This window comes from Rhinolophus sinicus, linkage group LG09, assembly GCF_036562045.2.
Source record: "Rhinolophus sinicus isolate RSC01 linkage group LG09, ASM3656204v1, whole genome shotgun sequence".
Taxonomy (NCBI): Eukaryota; Metazoa; Chordata; class Mammalia; order Chiroptera; family Rhinolophidae; genus Rhinolophus; species Rhinolophus sinicus.
In genome coordinates, this window is record NC_133758.1 from 75,237,373 (window position 1) to 75,259,643 (window position 22,271).

General features: G+C 31.9%; 1 protein-coding gene across 7 annotated transcripts in view; it reads right to left on the reverse strand.

The window, feature by feature from the left end:
* Positions 1-2,013: 2,013 nt before the first annotated feature.
* The window catches only part of CACNA2D1 (calcium voltage-gated channel auxiliary subunit alpha2delta 1), a 457,790-nt gene continuing 437,532 nt past the window's right edge, over positions 2,014-22,271 (reverse strand). For all 7 annotated transcript variants that reach the window (XM_019746897.2, XM_019746896.2, XM_019746894.2 and 4 more), the window contains 2 exons: positions 21,805-21,887; positions 2,014-6,421 (listed from right to left, as the gene is read on the reverse strand). In XM_019746897.2, the coding sequence (XP_019602456.1) occupies positions 6,305-6,421; positions 21,805-21,887 (200 nt within the window). In that variant the 3' untranslated portion in view covers positions 2,014-6,304. The remainder of the gene's footprint in view (positions 6,422-21,804; positions 21,888-22,271) is intronic.

The window sequence follows — 22,271 nt, forward strand, 5'->3', positions numbered from 1 at the left end:
CCAACTTTACTGTTTACAATAGTTATTACTAACTATCCCATAATTTCACAAAAGAAAGATCATTTTTTCTTAAACTAAACAATTAAATATCTGGAAAAGAGCAGTCCTTCCCAATATAGGGAATTGGCAATCTTACTCTAACCTAGGCACATTATACATTGTCCTTGTATCAGTGAAAATCTTACAAGTAATATTTAATGATATGTTAGGGTCCTGAGATACTAAAAAACTTATGAATATGATAAAGCATTTTGAAAAAACTCTATGCAACTAGGAAAATTCAAACTTTGAAAAAAATTAGAGTATCAATTTTGATAAATGTCATTTGAATGTATTCATAATTACAATTTAGACAGGTTTTTGTGTCCAGGTTACATTTAAACTAGTAGTGGCAGAAATATAAAAACTGCTTAATCTATCATTATAATAAATGTGTTGAAATGTTATGTTAAATCTAGCACATTTGACACCGGCATATGCTGCATGGTATTATTTTCTTTTCATTATAATAGATATGAACCTACTTTAATGTGATATACCTACTTATTTATGGCAAATTATATTGGTTTTCCAATTATGGCAATAATGTTAAATTTCCCCCTTAAATACGTTTATTTTAAAAATTGAGTCAATTTAAATAGAAAATATTAAATTAACAGCATTGTTGTATACCAATTTATAGAAAATTGTGGAGGTGTTCTGTGAATATGTCCACTTTAAGATAAAAAAGAATTTGAGAATCAAATACCCCAAAATTTGAATTTATTAGTACCTCATACCAGTCACTAAAAATTTTCAGTGGTAGCTCAAAACTAAAGGTCAGAGTTAACAATGTGCCTAAAATTCTAAGGCCTAGTTGATTACATTGCAAAGATAAGACTACCAAAATACGTTTGTAGCTGTACAAAGGAATATTTTAATTCTAGGTGTATAACTCTAGGAAGTAATAGGGCTAGGGGGCAGCAGTAAATGTTGATTTTTGTTTGTTTTTTGTTTTGTTTTTAAATAGAGGTGTTCTGTATATGTTTGCAGAAAGAAATATGTTTGCAAAAATAAGCCTGCAGAAAGGGGAGCCTGGGTATGCCTGAGAAAGAACTGATGAAGCAAAGTCCCTAGGGAAGAGATAGGGCTGGCATCAAGATGACTGATAGAGGAAATGAGGGTCTCTGGGGAGTAAGAAGATTGATTGAAGAGATAAATTGGTACAGAATGAAGCCAAAGCCATATGTCAAAAAACAAACGTTATTTACTTTACACTTTTAAGCAGAGTTTTTCCTGTTAAAATGCCTTGATCACAAACTAGAAGTCAGATTTTCTAGTAACCACCAACATTGGTACCCATATACTACATTCCTCCCCTGTGTAGGACTCCCTTATGGGAGTCCCCAGAAAGAAAAGAAAGCTTACATTATACTAGATTCCACTCAATATCAGGCTCATTACTGTATTATTAGGTGAGCACGGGGGTGAGGTTGGGAGGTGGGCAGCTGGTAAGCTGGTATCAATGTGAAAGGAACCTAACAGTTTAAAAAAAGAATAAACAAAAACAAAGTCTTTATTGCTAGACTTAATTGTCTCAGCTACAATTTGCTATAAAATAGCTAGGAAAAATATTTAAATATTAGTCAGGTGTATAAAAAGTATGTACATTTCAGATATCCCAACTTGTTTCTTTCAAACTTTTCCCAATATCTTTAAAAAAACATGAAAATATTTTTGCCTAGGGATTTTTTTTTTTTTTAATACAATGGAAGTCTAATCTGATGCAATAAGTTCCTAAATGCTTTGATAGCAAAAGCATATGTGAGAAGGGTCAGAGTTATGTGAAGTAGTTGCAAGTACATTTGTTTGAGAGTTGAGGTTTGTAACTGTAGAACTTTTGAAATCCCAAACTTTATTTCCACAATCTAGAATTCTCTCCACAGGAAGGCTGGCTTTCTAAAAATATATTTGTGATAAAGAATATGGTCTCTTTCAACTAGATTTTAAATAATTAAATAATCCAAACTGTGGTGACTTTAAATGATAAACTTTTATTCTGAATATACTGTTTTTGCACAAGATTTAACACAATATTTTCTGGGATTATAAATATTTTTATAACAGTATTGTACAAATTTTTACAAAATGTTTTTATCAGGCTAGTTAATTTCCACAAAAGTGTCAAGAGAACATAATAAAGGGGAGAAAAGATATCTTTTGTTCACAAAGCCACTCGGCCTTTTGCATGGATGCACACTGAGCATTTCAATGAAAGTATCCTTAAAAGCATGATCCAACAATCATACAGCATAACAACAACAAAAAAGACAGCTTGTCAGGTCACACTGAAAACTCAGTTGGCATCTATACAAGACAGTATCCCATTAGACTCAGCAAAATTTCTTTGAGTTAATTATGTGAACTATATAAATAAGATACATGAAACTATTGGTAAGGGTTGTCTCAGTCTTTGAAATTCTGGAATTTTTTTGAACATTTGATGCTTTTGTTTTATTGATTTGCTCTTTACAGAAATGTACACTGATTATTAGCAATATTAACATTCTGCTATGGGACAACAACACAAGTTCCAGATAACAATAAATTATTTGAAATCGTTGGCAAGTGAAATAATCATTCTATTTTACACTTTAAAAAAAAGTCACAACATCCATTTTGTTTCACTAGGTCAAACTCTATACCTCTAGATATTTTAATATCAATTAACATGATTAGTGGAATAGTTTATAGTTTTAAATTAAGACATAGAATTTAAGCTTTGGTGGAGACAAAGATATAAACGTGATGGAAAATACAAGAGAGCATCAAATAAGCAAGTAACACTTGGGTTGCAAAGGTCACTTAAAAGGGATACTGCCTATTTGAACCCAGTAAGGCCAGTTTTAAAGTTAATAAAAGGAATAGTATAAGAAAACTTACAAATGGCAGCAACACTGTTATGTTTTGTTTTGTTTTGTTTTTCCCCAAGTTAAGCAATAACGCTTCAAGCATTAGAAACATGAAAAAAGATCATACTAAAATGTTATAGACCAGGACCTAAAAATCTCTCCAATCAAACTTGCTAACTATGTCATGTTAAAAACCTGTTACAAATATGGACCACGATTGTTTGGCAGTAATGCTGGTTGTTCAAATGAAGAAAATATAAAGAAACCATTAATGCAAAATTTGTTCCTGTTACTCAACACTAATGCAAGATTTAATTTTGTTTTAATGACAAACTACATTAAGCTTCATGAGTATAGCAAAAATTAAATGAGTGAAAAGAGTTTAAAAGCTCTTTTCTTGATTTCTTATAGTTTAATCTTTAAAAATCAATATTTATAACAGGCTATAATTTAAGTTCTTGTCAACAATTAGAACTCACAGAAAAATTCCTAAATTAAATATAACAATTTGATGAGATGAGTGTTACTATCTTATAAAAAAGTAAGTATGCTAAAGACATAAAGACTAGTATTAAGCATCAGGACAAATTTTAGTCAGAGAACACATTCGTACCCAATTTATTACCATGTATGTGGTTGTCATACTATATAGGTTTATTTTATAGCAGAAAATAAAGGATCATAGCCAGACTCGTGCATGTAAATATATTTTGATGGCAAATGAAATCAAATAGGACCCTGCCAAGAGATGCCAAGTTTAACTGTGATTAATATAACAATAATTAGTTGATGAAAACATACTATTTCAGTGACATTAGCCATGGAAATATATTTAATAGATTTTAAAGATAATTTCAAGGGAAGTTGTTGTATGCTGGAAGCAGTTCAATTGTTTTAATGTGTTTCACTTATATACACAAACTAAAATAATTTTCTATTTTGATATCTCCTTCCCAACACTTTCATGATTTAAAATAGTCTAGCAAAAGTTGACAGTAAATTTTAAATAGTTAATTAACAAACAACATGATTTAAACATATTGTTACTAGAGTGAGAAGTGACATATTTTTTAAAATCACTTTGGTGTTTTCTAAAATGTCAATACCAGTTACAATTGAGACTACAAAATCACAACAATGCATTAGAAATGGTAACTGATGTCAACTCTTAGAACAATAGTTGGCAAAGTGATTCTATCTCGCCCTCCCCCCTTTTTTAAATAAAAAAAGATATTTTAAATAAGGAAATATACACAAACGATACCTAGGGTATATTGGTGGTGGGAAGGAATTACAAATGTATGCAAAGCTAAAGACAATGCAAATATCTCTTTTAATCTATGCTAAAGAATTGGTTATATCTTTGATATGTGGGGCATATTAAAGCATGCTGGATAACGTTAGTAAGAATCTGACTTAAAATGATATATAAGAAAATTTCCAGCATATACACACACCGATATTTGGCATGTTCAAAAAAAGAACAAATGCATTTTACCATAAAAAATATCTGCATACTTCCATCCTTCAGCAGAATTATTCGCTATCACTAGAGTTACACATTCATTGTGTTAACACTTTCTTCAAATACTGTTTACTCCTGAAAATAACTTTTAAAAGCATAAATAATATTCTGCTTCCATATTAATCTATAATGAAATATCTGATTTACTATAATGAGCATTTTCACCAATGAGGCTGTATAAAACAATTTTGAATATTCATAATCAAGTATTCATGTGCATACATATAGATTCAAGGTTTCCTATTTGTTCAGATTATTGTAAAACCCTCGCCAAACTGCATGGAAATGTTGGTCAATTGATCATACCATTTAAAATGGAGGGACAAAAGCAGCAGCAGCAGCAGAAATTTTTGGATTGTATGTGCTACTATTCAAACGAACAAAGAGGAAACCTAAGATGAATCTTCACTGAGAACATATATGTACTCTTCAAAAAAATAAATGTGTCAAATCTGATTTATGTACTTAAAATATCTGTACATAGGTTTTCAGGCAAAAGCACGAATCTGTATAAAATCCGTTAATTCCCATTTCACCATTTACCTAACCCAATCATTCAGCATTTACATTGCACAGTATATTCAGAGTAGTTTAACAACATTTTAAAAGATGACTCAAGTGCATTACACTGCAAGGTTCAGATTCTTACATAACAATAATGTCACTCAGTTAACTTTTCAATGGACTATACTCTACTGTAAGAGAAAAACAAACTGAAAGTTATAATAGCAGCAGCATCATGCAAAATACCCTTGGTAACCAAAGTTCATTTATAACAAGAAAAAACATTTTTCCCTCCCCCCAACAAGCTTTTCTTAGAGCATTTTGAAATATCTGGCTAGCACTACAAGACTTTACTGTGAACAAAAGGAACATTACATCGAAGCACTTATTAAGGGCTTACATTGATGAGGAAATATGTCGTATATTCAAATTTCACCCTCAAGCACCTTTAGTTTAATGATTTCTTAGTTATTTTCAAACAACCAATTCATTACCCCACGAAAACTTAACTGATCACCATTTGTGTTATGTTTTTGGCAGACAAGCCATTCTTCATAAGGCATTTTATTCATGGCATTTTTTAAAATAGAAAATTAGCCATTATTTCTATTTCAACAGATTACATCAATGTTCTCTCTCTCTACCCTGTTTCCCTGAAAAGAAGACCTGGCCAGACAATCAGCTTTAATGTGTCTTTTAGAGCAAAAATTAATATAAGACCCAGTTTTATTTTACTATAATAAAAGACCGGGTCTAATATAACATAAGACGCGGTCTTATATTAATTTTTGCTCCAAAAGACGCATTAGAGCTGATTGTCCAACTAGGTCTTATTTTCAGGGAAACACGTCATATATATAGACATGGATCTATATATCTACATATATAGATAGATATACTTCAACAGCTACTCAAAGCAGGAATAATTTTTAACAGAAGAATCCGTGAAGGCAAAATAAATAACTTTTTTTCCCCTAGAGATTTTCTAGGTTAAAAAAAAAACAAACCACAAGGATTGCAGCAAGTCAAAATTCCAGGTCAAAATCAAGACAACTTGTATGAGTCATAAACAATTGTGTGGGGAGCCCTTTTACATGTAGCCACCAATAATGCAACAACAGACTCTCAAATTTCCCAGTAGAGCACATATAGAATTTTGCTTTGATGTTAGACATGGACGATGCAGCATTCACACAAGGTTAAGGATCTGGCACCCTGACATGCAGCCAGTGGGTGCCTTATGAGTCTGTGCCTTAGATGTACGCCAGGGTATGGGCCCAGCTAGTGTTCTGCTGATCCCAGGACTGACCCTATGTTAATGCAATTGAGGGCTCATGTTTTGGCAGGGTCTGGAGTTTAATTATGCAGCTTTGTTTTTGGAAGGTCATAACTGGAAGTGTCTACTGCCAGATAAAAGCCAAAGTAGTACAAACTGGATTCCGATGATGGCACATAGGGAGGGATTTAACCCGGAAACACCACCACAGTCAGTATAATCCTCCTGTTGGAAAGAAAAGGATAAAGAAAAATCCTGAAAAATAGTAAGACATCTTCCAGAGCACCCCATGTTTAGCCCCCTTCTGAACTCACCTTATACATTGTTTTAATTTGAATACAAATAAATTACATTGTCCTAGATTTTATTATTCAATGATTTTGGATAAAGCAATTTCCCTAGTACCATTTAGAAGGCTATACAATTGTAGTTGTAGATTCTGATGATTATGAAAGAAAATACTTTAATGATGAGTGCTATTTTGAGTTATATACCAACTTCCAAATTAAAAAAAACCCTCATTTTCATAGGATTATAAGTACAATAAATAAAAATAAAATTTAATGTTTTATAATTCCCAAGAATTATGATTTTAGCAATTGTGTTCAACTAGGCACATTTTGGGACTGACAAAACAAATAAACTTGAGAAGTAAACTTCTATTTTCTATATTCCTTACATCCAGTTTCAAAGGTGAACATACTATCCTACACACGCAGCATCTGGAGCTTCATCAAGAATTAAAATAAAAAGAATGTATTTGAATCATAAATGAATGGACACTCTGAAAACATATATACTGAACAAGGAGTTATGCTAGAAAAAGAGATTTATTTTGTTTAGAAAATCATGAAGTAATAATGAATATACCCATTTGGATTCTGCACTGTCTAGTAGTGGCTCATTAGGTTCCCTACTAATGAAAAATTATTATTTATCTTTTATTCCGAGGTTCTGTATTCTGTAACATTTTCTACTTCCTTTAATTCCTTTAATATATTGAATTTCATAGAAAAACCCTCATATCTAATTATTTTTCTAAACATCATTTAGGAATTCACTAATCAAAGGTTCATCTTCCAATAATCAAAATAATAGGCTATGTAAGTAAATAAACAAACAAGTAAATAAGTAGCTGTTCTATTCAGAATAATTGCGCAAAGATTGAACTCCCAGAGAACAGAATATTAGATCTTTTTGTATACAAGGGTTTAATTCAGTGCCTGCCACCCAGTAAATAAGTAAAATTTCTTTCTTGAATTGTATTTTAAAGCTACAGAACTCTTTTTTTTCTTCAGAGAAGACTGAGAAAAAAGCATTTATTAGGAAAATTTCATTTTTCAAAGATATGCCCTAAATCTAAAGGGAATCATTAAAAAAAAATCAATTCTTAGTCCCCATCCTATTTGACTTTTCAGGAGCATTTGACAATGTACAATATTCTCTCCTTGAAACATTTTCTCATGCAATTTTATCTAACACATCTTCTGGTTTCCCTCCAACCTTGTTTGTGGTCCATCTTACACTCTTTGGCTTGACCTCCATGTCTTTATGATCCATACATGTGAGATGTTTCCAGAGGTTAGTTCTTGCTCTTCTTTATCCTTTCTCCCTAGGTGATCTAACTTAGTTCTACAGCTTTAAATTTCACATATTTGTCAATAACTCATACTTCAATTTTTTAAATATGAAAACGAGCTTCATTTTTTTGTTTTAATTCAGCTTTTTTGTTATAATTGACAAAATAATTGTAAGAGATTTAAAGTGTACACTGTGGTGATTTGACATATACTGTGAAATAATTGCTCCCATCAAGATAACACATTCATCACCACATATTTATAAATGTTTTTTCCTTTGGTGAGAATATTTAATATCTACTGCTTAGCAAATTTTAGTTTTACAGTGTAACCAACATAATCATAAACTATAGTCACCATCTTTTATTAGATCCTCAGACCTCATTCATCTGAAAGTCTAACCCTTTTACCAAACTCTCCCTATTTCCCCCAGCCTCTGACAACCATTTTTCTACTCTTTGTATGAGTTTGATTTTTTGATTTTTTATATTTTTTTCAGATTCCATATATAAGTGATACCATGCAGTATTTCTCTTTTTCTGTCTGGCCTATTTCACTTATCATAATGCTCTCAAGGTGCACTCATGTTGTTGAAAATAGCAAGATTTGATTTTTTTATGGCTGAATAAAATTCCATTATTTCTATAAATATTTAATTTGTCTCTCTTGACTATTATAAATAATGCTGCATTGAATATAGGGGTGCATATATCTTTCTTAGTTAGTGTTTTCATTTTCTTTGGATAAACACCCAGAAGTAGAATTTCTGGTTAACATCGTAGTTCCATTTTTAATGTTTTGAGGAACCTCCATCCTCTGTTCCATAGTGGCTGCACCGATTTACATTCCCACCAACAATGTACCATGCTTCCCTTTTCTCCACATCCTTGCCAACATTTGTTATTTCTTGTCTTTTTGACAACAGCCCCGCTAACAAGAGGTGACGTTCATTGTGGGTTTTATTTGTATTTCTCTGATGTTCTTTGTGGTGTTGATCATCTTTTCATGTACCTGTTGGCCATCTGTATGTCTTCCTTGGAAAAAAAAGTCTGTTCAGATAGTCTGTCCATTTTTTCATCACATTATTATTTTTTTTATATTGAGTTGGATTCTTTATATAGTTTGGATGGTGACCCTGTATCAGATATATGAGTTGTAAATTGTCTCCCATTTGGTATTAGGTTGGTGCAAAAGTAATTGTGGTTTAAAAAGTTAAAAATAATTGCAAAAACCGCAATTACTTTTGCACTAACTTAATAAATTTAATATTTTTGGTTTCCTTTGCTGTGCAGAATCTTTTAAGTTTGATGTAGTCTCACTGTTTATTTGAGTTTTTTTGTGTGCATAGTGCAAGATCGTGGTCCAGTGTCAATTCTTTGCATGTGGTTGTTCAACTTTCCCAGCAGCATTTAATGAAGAAACTATCCTTTACCCAGTGTATATTCATTGTTCCTTTGTCATAAATTAATTCACTATATATATATATATATATATATATATATATATACATATACATACATATATATAACATATATATATATATATATATATATATATATATATATATATATATATATATGGGTTTATTTCTGGGCTTTAAATTCTGTTCCATTCATCTATGTATTTTTCTTTTTTAAATGGCAGTACTATGCTGTTTTGACTACTGTAGTTGTGTAATATAGTTTGAAATCAAGAAGTGTGATGCCTCACCTTCATTCTTTCTCAAGATTACTTTAGCTATTCAGGATTTTTGTGGTCTCATACATATTGTAGGATTGTTTGTGGAAAATGCCACTGGAATTTTGATAGGGATTGCACTGAATTTGTAGATGGCGTTGGGTAGTGTGGATAGTTTAAAAATATTAATTCTTCTAATTTATGAACACTGCCATTTCACTTATTTGTGTTTTCTTCAATTTCTTTCATTAATGTTTTATAGTTTTCAGCACACAGGGCTTTCACTTCTACGGTTAAATTTATTCCTAGGTACTTTATTCTTTTTGATTCAATTGTAATTTAGATGTTTTCTTAATTTCTTTTCTTTTTTTTTTTTTTTTGCTAGTTCATTAGTGTATAGAAGTGCAACTGACTTTCGTATATTGACTTTGTATCTTGTAATTGTACCAAATTCGTTTATAAATTCTAATAGCTTTGGGATCTTTAGGGCTTTGTATATATAAGATCATGTTATCTGCAAATAAAGTCTTACTTTTCCATTTCTAATTTAGATGTCTTTTATTTCTTTTTATTGCCTAATTGCTCTGTCTAGGATTTTCAGTACTATGTTGAATAACAATGGTGAGAGATGGCATTCTTGTCTTGTTCCTAATTTTAGAGGAAAATCTTTTAGCTTTTTACCATTGAGTATGATGTTATTAGCTGTGGACATGTCATAGACGGCTGTTATTATGTTGAGGTATGTACTTTATTACCATCATTGTTGAGTTTTATCAAAATCATATTATTAAATTTGATAAATGCTTTCTGTGCATTTATTGAGGTTATCCTATCATTTTTATCTCTCATTTTGTTCATATGGTGTATTATATTAATTAATTTGAGATGTTAAGCCATCCTTACATCCTTGGAATAAATCCTATGTCACTATGGTATTCATATACCATTTAATGTATTGTTGAATTCAGTTTGCTACTATTTTGTTGAGGATTTTTGCATCTATGTTCATCAAGAATATTGGCCTTAGTATTAGCTGAATATAGTTAGGTGCTTCTATGTTGGTGCATAAATATTTACAAATGTTATATCTTCTTGTTAAATGATTCCTTTATCATTATACAATGACCTTCGTCTCTTATTATAGTTTTTGTGTTAAAGTCTATTTTGTCTAAGAATAGCAAATCAGACTTTCTTTTGTTTTTTGTTTTTTTTTATTTTCATGGAATGTCGTTTTTCATTCCTTCACCTTCAGTCTGTATGTGTCTTTAAAGTTGAAGTGTGTCTCTTGTACACAGCATATAATTATGTCTTGTTTTTTAAAATCCATTTAGCCACTCTGTGTCTTTTCGTTGGAGAATTTAGTCCATTTACATTTAAAGTAATTATTGATAGGTATGGACTTACTACCATTTTGTTAATTGTTTTCTGACTGTTTTGAAATTCCTTTGTTTCTTTTTTCTTCTCTTGTTCTCTTCCTGTGTGATTTGATGTTTTTCTGTAGTGGTATGCTTAGATTTCTTTCCCTTTATCTTTAGTGTATCTAGTATATGTTTTTGGTTTGCGGTTACCAAAGGCTACGTAAAACATCTTATAACACTGTATTTTAAGTTGGTAACCGCTTAAGTTTGAACACATTCTAAAGCTTTTTTTAACCCTCTCCCCACCACCTTTTATGTTTTTGAAGTCACAATTTACATATTTTATCTTGTGTAACCATTAATTATTGTATCACAGTTTTTACTACATTTGTATTTTAACAACCATACTAGATATATGTGATTAACCCACTACCATTACATTATTCTGAATTTATATATTTATCTTTACCAATGAGATTTATTTTTTTCACATGTTTTCCTGTTACTAATTACATGTTTCCCCAAAAGTAAGGTCTAGCCAGACAATCAGATCTAATGACTCTTTCAGAGCAAAAATTAATATAAGACCTGGTATTATATTATAGTAAAATAAGACCGGGTTTTATATTAATTTTTGCTCTAACAGATGCATTAGAGCTGATTGTCCGGCTAGGTCTTATTTTGGGGGAAACACTGTAGCACTGTTTTGTTTTAGCTTAAAGAAGTGTCTTTAAAATTTCCTGTAAGGCCAGTCTAGTGGTTATAAACTCCTTCAAGTTTGGCTTGTCTCAAAATTCTTTATCTTTTCTTCAATTCCGAAGCACAGTTTTTCTGGGTAGAGTATACATGGTTGTCAGGTATTTTCTTTAGCACTTTGAATGTACCATTCTACTACCAAAGGCCTGCAAATTTGCTGCTGAAAATATACTGATAGTCTTAGAGTTTCCTTTGTACATAACAAGTTGTTTTTCTCTTGATGCTTTTAAGATTCTCCTCTTGTCTTTTACTGTGATAAGTTTGATTATAATGTTTCTTAGTGTGGGTCTCTCTTTTTTTAACTGAAATATAATACTGTGTAAATTTAAGGTGTACATGTTAATTTGATGTATGTATATTATAATATGGTTGCTATTTTAGCAATAATTAGTACCTCTATCACATTAAATAATTATCCTTTCTTTTTAGTGGTTGTTATAATTAAGTTCTAGTCCCTTACAAAGTTTGATGATAATAATACTATATTGTTGTCTGTATTCACTATATTGTGCATTAAATATGTAGATTTTATTTAATACTCATATTTAGTTTGTATCCTTGAACAACATCTGTCCTATTCTCCAAACCCCCCAATCTTTTGGTAATATTTGTTTTTATGTTTTTAAATAAATAAATAAATAAATAAATAAATAAATAAATAAATAAATAAATAATTTTTATTTATTTTAAAAGTGTTTTCTTTTTTTAATTGTACTTTTTTTAAAAAACTTTTTTTTATTTTAAGTGTGGTTTTCCAGGACCCATCAGCCCCAAGTCAAGTAGTTGTTTCAATATAGTTTTGGAGGGCACAGCTCACACTGGCCCATGCAGGGATCGAACTGGCAACCCTGGTATTACGAGCCTCACGCTCTAACCAACTGAGCAAACTGGCAATCCCAAGTTTGGCTTTTTTAGATTCCACATATAAGTGATATCATACAGTGCTTGTCTTTCTCTGTATGACTTATCTCACTTAGCATGTGTTCCAGGTCCATCCATCTTCTTACAAATGGCAGAACATCTTCCTTTCTCATGGCAAACTAATATTACATTGTGTGTGTGTGTGTACCACTTCTTGTTTATCCATTTGTCAATAATGGACACTTAGGTTGTTTCCTTATCTTGGCTTTTGTGTACAACGCTGCAATAAACATGGGAGAACAGGTATCTATTTGACATCCTGTTTTCATTTCCTTTGGGTATACACCCAGAAGTGGAATCACTGGATCACATGGTTGATCTATTTTTAATTATTTGAGAAACCTCCATATTGTTTTCCATACTAGTTGCACCAATTTACATTCCAACCAACAGTGATAAAGTTTCTCTTTTCCCACATCCTTGTCAGCACTTGTTATCTCGTCTTCTTGATGAAGCCATTCTAACAGGTGTAAGGTGATATCACTCTGTGGTTTTGATTTGTATTTCCCTGATGATTAGTGATGTTGAGCAATATTTCATGTACCTGTTGGCCATTTGGATGTCTTTTTGGGAAAAATACCTACTTAGTTTTTATGCCCATTTATTAGTTGATTTTTTTTTTTTTAAATTTTGCTTTGTATCACTTCTTTGTATAATTTGGCTATTAACCACATATCCAATATATGGATTGAAAAACAATTTTTCCCATTCTGTAGGTTGCTCTTTCTTTGGGACAATTATTTATTTTTCTGTGCAGAAGTCAAGTTTGACATCATCCCATTTGTTGATTTTTAATTTTACTGTTTGTGCTTTTGGTGTTATATACAAAAATTACTGCCAATACCAATGTGAAGAAGCTTCTTCCCTGTTTTCTTCCAGGAGATTTATGTATAAGATTTTCATCCATTTTCAGTTAATTTCAGTATAAGGTAAAAGTTCAATTTCATTGTTCTTCATGTGTTTGTCCAGTTTTCCAACACCATTTGTTGAAGAGACTATCTTTTCCCTATTGGGTGTTCTTGGCTCCCTTATTGAATATTAGTTGACTGTATGTGCAGGGATTTAATTCTGGCCTCTCTTCTGTTTCACTAGTCTTTGTGTCTATTTCTATGCCAGTACAACACTGGTTTTGTTATAACTTTGTAGTGTAGTCTAAAATCAGGAAGTGTGATACGTACAACTTTTACCACCCCCCCGCCCCTCCAGGGTTGTTATGGCTGTTTAAGATTTTTTTGTGGCTCCACACAAACTTTAAATTTTTTCCCCCCATTTCTGTGAAGAATTTCGCTGATATTTATATGGAGACTTCATTGAATCTGCAGATGGCTTTGGGTAGTATGGATATTTTAACATATTAATTCTTCCAGTCTATGAACATGGGATGTCTTTCCATTTGTTTGCATCTTATTTGATTTCTTTTGGCAAAGCCTTGTAGTTTTCATTGTACAGATCTTTCACATCCTTGGTTAAAGTTACTTCTAGGTATTTCATTGTTTTAATGCTATTGCAAATGGGACAGTTTCCTTTATTTCTTTTTCAGATGTTTCTTTTTCAGATATACTCAGTGTATAGAAATGTAACTGATTTTTTGCATGTTGATTTTGTATCCTGCAACTTTACTGAAATAGTGCTAATAGTTTTTTTTGGTGAAGTCTTTGGGTATTTTATATACACAGTCATATCATCTACAAAGTGAGTGTTTACTTTCCCTATTTGCATCTTCTTTTTTTCCTCTTTGTCTTGCTTAATTGCTCTAGCTGTGACTTCTACTACAATATTGTGTAAGTGTGGTGAGAATCATCCTTGTCTTGTTCAAGATCTTAGAGGAAAAGCTTTCAACTTTTCTCCATTGAGTATAATACTGTGGACTTGTCATAAATGGCCTTTATTATGTTGAATTTTGTTACTTTACACCCAATTTGGCCAAGAATTTATCATTAAAAGATAAATTCTTTAAAGGATAAATTCTAAAAGGATAAATTTTGTCAAAAGCTGCTTTTTAAAACAATGTATATTGATATGATCATGTAATTTTTCTTTCATTTTATTAATGTGATGTATTATATATTGATTTGCATATGTTAAAATTAGCCTTACATATGTGGGATAAACCTCACATAATCGTGGTGTATAGTTCATTTTATATATTGTTAGATTTTGTTTGCTAATATTTTGTTTAGAATTTTTGCATCTATGTTCTTGAGAGATACTGGTATGTAGTTTTCCTGTAATGCCTTTTTTTGGTTTTGATAGCAGGATAACATTAGCCTCATACAATGAGTTTGGAGGTATTCCCTACTCCTCAATTGGTGTGGCTGTTTTAGATTCCTCTAATTTATAACTCTGGGCTTTCTGGATGTAGATATCTGTTTCTTTCTCTCCACCAGGAAAATTTTCAGCAATTATTTCATCAAATAAGTTTTCTGCCTCTTTTTGTCTCTCTTCTCCTGGGATTCTGTAATGCAAATTTTGGTCTGCTTGATATTGTTTTATAGCTATGTTCATTCTTATTTATTTTTATTTTTTTCTCTTTTGCTTCTAAAATTGGATGAATCCAGTGCCCCGTTTTTGAATATACTGATACTTTCTTCCACTTCATCTAGTCTGCTATTGAACTCTCTCTATTCAATTTTTTCATTCAGTTAATACTCTCCTTAGCTCTGTAACTTTTATTTGGTACTTTCTTATATTTTCAATGTCTTTGTTGAAGTTCTCATTTGGTTCATGCTTGTTTTCCTAACTTTGGTCAGCATTTTTATGACCATTATTTTGAACTCAATCACTCTTCCTTCATTAGGTCTGTTGTAGAATTTGTCTTATTCTTTTGTTTAGAACATATTTTCTGTTTCTTCATTTTCTTTGATTCTCTGTGTAGGTTTCTGTGTATTAGATGAAACAGCCACATCTCCAAGTCTTGAAGTGGGTATTTCTTAGTGGCTCCCAGTAGTTGAGGGTGTGCCAACACTTGTCATTGTCCTGGCGGGGGGGAGGCGGGGATGGGGGGAGAGTGTGATCTCAGTGTGACCTAGATTCAGGCGGATTGGAGGCTGAAACAAAAGTAAGCAGCATCTAAAATACGTAAATAGATCTCTTTCCGGGAAAGACTGGGAGATGTGCATTTCTGTCTGCTGTCTCTTCTCTGAGCCCTGGGAGGATGGCCATGGTAAGTCCTCATGGGCCCACTAAGAATTGTTTCTTTGCTATAGTCTTGTGGGTCTCATGGATGTTAGTCCCTAATAACTTTAAGAGCTGGGTATTTTGGGGGCCCATCTCTCAAATGGAAGTCTTAAAAGTTGGGGTGCTAGATGTGTCTAAACCCTTCACTCCTCAGGGAGAACCTAAGAGTTGAGTTCCCTCCTGATTTTATGTTGCTGTGATGGGGGTGAAGGTTATGGCAATAAAGTGTCTCAGCCTTTCTTACCCACTCATGTGGGTATTGTCTTGTTCACCCAATGTGCAGGAGTTACTCAGCTGGATTTCTTTCAGAGGGAATTTCTTTGTTGATAGGTATAGGTTTGGTATGTCTGTGTGATGAGGTAAGTTTGGAGCCTCGTATGTCACAATCTTGGACCAGAACCTCAATAACTCACATTTTTATATTTTTAGCCATGAATTCTTCTCTGATTTCCACGTTCATTGAGCTCCACCACTTCTCCTCTTTTACATCTCAGAAAGCTCCCACACTTGCCTCAAAACATTATTTTTCTAAATGACACATTTAGGAGTAGTGAATCAGGTCAAAGACAACAAGTCACCTGCTATTCATCCCTTTTTCTCAAATCTAATCCAACAGCATGTCTTAATAACTCTAGCTTTAAAATATATCCCCCAAACTATTACTTTCACTATATCATGTCCAAGTAACCATCACTTCTTGCCCAGACTCCTGCAAAATCTGCTTCATTGTTTCTATTCTTGCCCTTTTGACACTTTTTTCTCCACAAAGCAGTCTTCTAAAAGCCAAAAAATCAAATCCTTTCACTCCATTCTTGAAATTTTTGATCACTCTCAGAGAAAAATCCAAATTTCTTAACAAGGCCTACAAAGCCTTGTGTGGTCTGGAGCCTGGCTGTCTCTCCTCTATACTCCTGTATTCTTCTTCCCTCCTCCATTACTCATTCTGCTCCAATAACACTGGCTTTCTCTGTAACAAGTCAAGGTGTTTACTATCTCAGGGCCTTTGTACTTGCTCTTCTCTTTGTTCAGATATTTTTCCCTCTAGGTAGGATACCTACATAAAAAATAGCATGCTCAGTTACATTTGAATTTCAGATAAAAAGAAAACTATTTTTTTATTTTAAACATATCTCAAATATCTCACAAATAGAAGAGCAGTCTGATACATAGTAAGTATACAGTAAGTACTTAATAAATGAATAGTTGGTACTCAATAAAGTAGCCATATATTAATTGGTTAGAAACACCACAAACATACAATACTAACTTAAAGGCTTGTCATTTCACCAGGAGGGCGCCCCAGTTCTAGTTAAGTATTAATTTGATAGAATGGAAATTTATCACACAAATAAGACCCATTAATGTATTCAGGATACATTTTGTCAAATAAATTCTTATTAATGTAAAATACATTTTTATATTCTACAAATGTATTATGGAAAGACAAATATTCTCTCTGGCTTGATTCCATTGTTTATATTTTTAGTTATTTTTTCCCCCCCGGTTTCATTTCCTCTGTGTGATGATGAGATATGTCTGTTTCAGGCTGGTAGGTGGTAGTTTAGATAAGTTATTCGGAGTCCCTGAAGTCTGTAAGTTGATTCACAATGAAAAGTCTGCCTCTTCAGTTTCCTGATCATGGTTTCTCATGTGTTTTACATGGGCAACCACATTTACCAAGACTTGAAATTTAGAAATAAATTTTCCCAAGAGAAAAGTTTTTGGTTATTTGGCTGAGAGGTTTGTATTCTTTCTCTTCTAAGTTATAATCATCATTAAATTTCTTTCAAAAGGCAAATCACTGGTGAAGTCATCTAGCAAATGATGGCTAACTTTTGGATTTAGATATGTTTGCACTTAAGTCGTCCATAACAGCTTCAAAGAAAATCTATATTTAAAATTATTTAGGCAGGTGGATACTATACAGTAATGCTTTTAATAGGAATAAAATCCCTAACAAATATTTTTTTCTCCTACATAGCACCTTAACACACCTCATTAACTCTTGAGGTAGGTTGCATATTTGTTTAACTATTTCAATGTAGTGTGCATATATATATATATATATATATATATATATATATATACATATGTAGTGAATTTCTTCAATGGCACATATTATTGGCATGTTTTAGTTTCTTCTTTGATAACATTTTCATTTATTTGTTTATCTTTTGTTCTTTACCACTTAGTCTTCAAAATGCATTTATCAAAAGGTCTCATTTGAATACTTGTATGCTGATGAAATCCTCATGTTTTGGGTCTTCATATTTATGTACCTATAATTATATCTTTTTTGGATTCCACAGAATATAAGGATCCCAGCTTTAGACAGAGTCACTTTTTAAATGCTTAGCGATATCACCGTTTAGAAAGTGACAGCATCACTCCAGCTTTCCTAATCCACCACAATTTCCTAGTTATAACCAGACTAACATTGTGGCTTAAACTTTGATCTTTATTGGTCCTCAATATGGGGAACAACTGTCAACTAACCTCTCAGTTTTATTTTTGGAATATTTTGTTATTTCTTTCAATTTTCTATTGTTTCAGAGAAAATTCTTCCTTTGATATCATCATAGCAATACTCAAATTGCACAGATCAGATTCAATGTTCCACACTGATAAGTGTGTTTTTAAATCACCAACCTAAGTCTTATTAATGCAAAATATATGCCATGTACTTATCTTCTTAAGACTATTCATTATATATTCCTCAAGGACACAATAGTATCAAGGAATCCCAAATATGCTCTTTTTATCTTTTAAAAATTATTTCATGAAAATGTATTGATTCCATTCAGTTGGGTCTGTAGTGATATTTATTTTTCTTGGTAAATTGATAGTTATGGTGAGAAATAAAAATATCATCATAGGAAAATTCAAAATTATATTTTTGGGGGGTCTTAGGTGAAAAAAAAATGTTACCTATAGATTTTTAAGGTAAAAGTAAAATGGGAAGTAACCTATTCAAAAGGATGTTGACATGCATTTTTTCATCTAGTTGGAAACCTATAAATCTTATCTAAAAAATTCTGTGATTGAGAGAAGTAAACTTTTGAAAGTACAGTAAATTTTTATACTATTCACCTATAGAATATAATGTAACAACTTTTTACCCATAAGCTTCAGTTTAGTCATTTCTATTATAATCACAATTAGGGACAGGTATAGAGAATATGATTTTGCAACACTTTAAATATATAAATGGTATGATTACCTATGTAATCTCTTTAAGCGATCAATTCTTTAAGGGATCAGTGATATTTCAAATAGCTACCTATATATCAATTAAAAAATGTTTGTAGAGAGGGATTATTTAATTTTGGTCTTTTTAAAGTATTAAAACCACCTAGGTTTCCTTCACTTGGAATATTTACTGTGAAAACCATTATTTTATTATCCCAGAACAAATTTAATTGTTTTCTGAAACTCCTTCTGCTACTCCACTTTTTTCCTCCTCTGATAAGCTCACTCTATTCATAGTAATGGCCACATCTCCATCTAGTGGTTTCCTAATCAATGAATACCTGGACAACAATGAAGAAAGAACACAACAAAAGTTGCTCTAGTAACAACAATCGTGGTGATTCCAGAGAACCAGAAAAGAAACTGCAAAACCGTAAGTGGAACCCTGAACACAAGCTCAGGCCCTAGACACCTATTTAGTCATATTCCTTATATAATTCAGAAGTTTGTCAAAAGGCTATCAAATAATGACAATGTTGCCCTAGATAATGTAAGTAATATTAAGTAAAACGAACTTAGAAATTTAAAGCACTTATACTAAAACATTTAATAAGAACATCAATATTTTGGTAGGAAAAATGTAAAACGTTGTTTAAACCATATTTGTTTATAAAAGAAAAGAAAAAGTAGAATGATTGAGTTATTAAACAAAACTGAAATGATTCTTTAATTTTATGTTAGCATCTTTTGAAAATAAATTGAGATGACCAGCTCTACAGATTATCTTTAGTATATTTTTCTTTAGTAAGTAAGACATCATGAAGAATGTATAATTTTTTTCCACATTGACTTAATCTTTATAACAAATCCTATGAGAATATACTGATTTTTAAATAACTGTAGGATGCTGTTATGTTCTGTTTAAGATGAAAAACTTTTGCAACATTTGAAATTAGCTATTTGCAAAACATTTGTGCTAGGATTTTAATAATCTGGTTTCAAGACAGTTGTGATAGTGCATGTAGGGATATGGATTATTATTATTATTATTTCTTTTTAATTTCAAGCCAAACACAAAAACAAAGAAAAATTAGAGAAAGTGACTGACCATCCACACCACATGAAAACTTGCAGTAAAATGAAGATAGGAGCTGACATCATGGTACAGGCACGATTCGGTGTGCATATAAGTTGATCCTATTAATAACGGGCAAAGTAGCAAGTACAGGAAAAAGACAGAAAACACAGGAAAGAAGACACACAAGATGAGATTTCATGCAATTTGCTGGCAGTGGGCAGTTTATGTGAGCCTCCATGCAGAGCCGATTTACAGCGACCATTGCAAATAAGCATTACCAAGATATTATTAGTACATGAAGCTACTGAGCAAGAGATGTACTTTCACACACAATCAATTGCTGTAGAATTTATAGGAACTTGAATATTGGAAACTTTCTGTATTTTCAAATCTTTTTAATGCCTCAATCAAAAAGAGTCTCCCAGGGTGAAAATATTTTGAGAATAGGGTTTTTATATGATCTTTAAAGCGCATCTGCATGAATTTAACCTCAGGCAAAGAGCTGATGAGTGAAGTTTCCCTACGAGCAAACACTACCCTTAGGCCCACTTGCAACATCCTTTGGGGAATGATTTAACATGGGCAAAGCTCCTGAAGGTGTAGTAGAAAAAGCCGCAGAAGTCCTCAGACCTGAATTTTTCAGACTTGAATTTTAAGTCTAACTGGATTAATGAAAAAGAAAATCACCTGCAACTTTGAATAACTTTCCCCATCAAAGAAGAATGAGCAATTGTCCTCACAGGGATAAGAGATTTCCTTGCTAAAACATCTTGCTTTTTTAGCCTTATTCACCATCACTGATTTTATTCCTTTTTTGCTCCAATTCTGATTTGTATTATCAAATTGCATAGTATATGTTTATGGAAATGCCTTATTTTTTTCTGGGACAAATGTGGCAATGTGTATTGGAGTAAATAAGTACATAATAGGTAAAATAGGTAAGTCTATTCTAAATAAATACATAACAACCTCTATTAATGCACATTAATCAACAGATGATCTAACATGTTTTTAGAATAAACCATTCCTAAGACGATAATGGTCTGTGTTTGCACACTCATCAGTGTGTGCAAGCCACTCAATGTAAAGGCACACTTTGATGACTATTATATTTAAAATTAGTTTTTAAATGTGGGCAGGCATTTTGTAGTTTTTGTTTGAGAATAAAGTTTCTTAGTAAAATCATTTGAAAAGCATAAAGCTGATTACAGACCCAGTAAGTCAGAGTAGTGTTTGTTAGAGGAAGACAGCTGGCCTATAAGAAAATCAGTAGTTGTGTTTAAATAACATACATTTAACATGCTTTGTGAAATTTTATCAACTTAATTGATTTGGACTAATTTCAAAGAATATAAAAATAATACAGTTAAGAATATAATATAAATCTAACATATGAGAGACTCAGAAATCATGTAAAAAAAGGTAGACATACAAAACAGTAGCTGTTTAACAGGTTTTTAAATACCCTGAATAAGGACTAAAGACAAACTGAAAAAAGTAACTTTAATACGTTCAAGACTGAATGTAAACAAAGGTAGGCAACTCATATACTGTAAGCCAGTTACTATATATGAGGAAGTTTTTAAAATCATCCAATTTGTAACCTTAGCTTATTAGTAAATTAATTGGAATTGTGTTTGAAAGTACAATTTCTGTGGGAAGGACAGAGAGAAGAAGCAACTGTTAAGCTTATGCGGACCATGAAAAATATTGAAATGAAAACTCTTGTTTACCAGCAAGTACATCATGTTAATGAGAAACACTATGGTTAAGACATCATGTTTCAGTTAAAATTGCAATTTGTCTCTTTAAATTCTTGTGGCCAATGACCATTGAGCTATAGTATTTAATACAGTAAATATTTGTTCTTACCAGGACATTGTTATCAAAGCAGACATCCGGCCCTTTTCGGTATCTGGGTTGCTTAACCATATCACAAGGATCTGGACCATCGGCTAAAGAAACTCGTTAAGGAATATGAGGTTATTTGTTTACACATCCTTAAAGAAAGACAGTGCAATATATTTATTTTCCAAAGCAAGTATGAGATACCTGTACAATTACTCTGGTCCAACACAACCAGTTCAAGTACTTAGAAATTTAAGGAACTAAACTGCTACAAATTTTCTCTTGTTAGATTAAGAGCTGCATGAAGAGATCAACTTTAAAAATTTTTACTGTATACAGTTCCTGGCACATAGCAAGTGCTCAATAAATATTTGTAGCATATAAGTGAACAAAATGTACAAATGATGCAGAGGATTACGTTGAGTCATACTTGCAAAAAAACAGCACAAGGGAGGATCTATGTGTAACCTATTTAGTAAGAAAAGTAAACT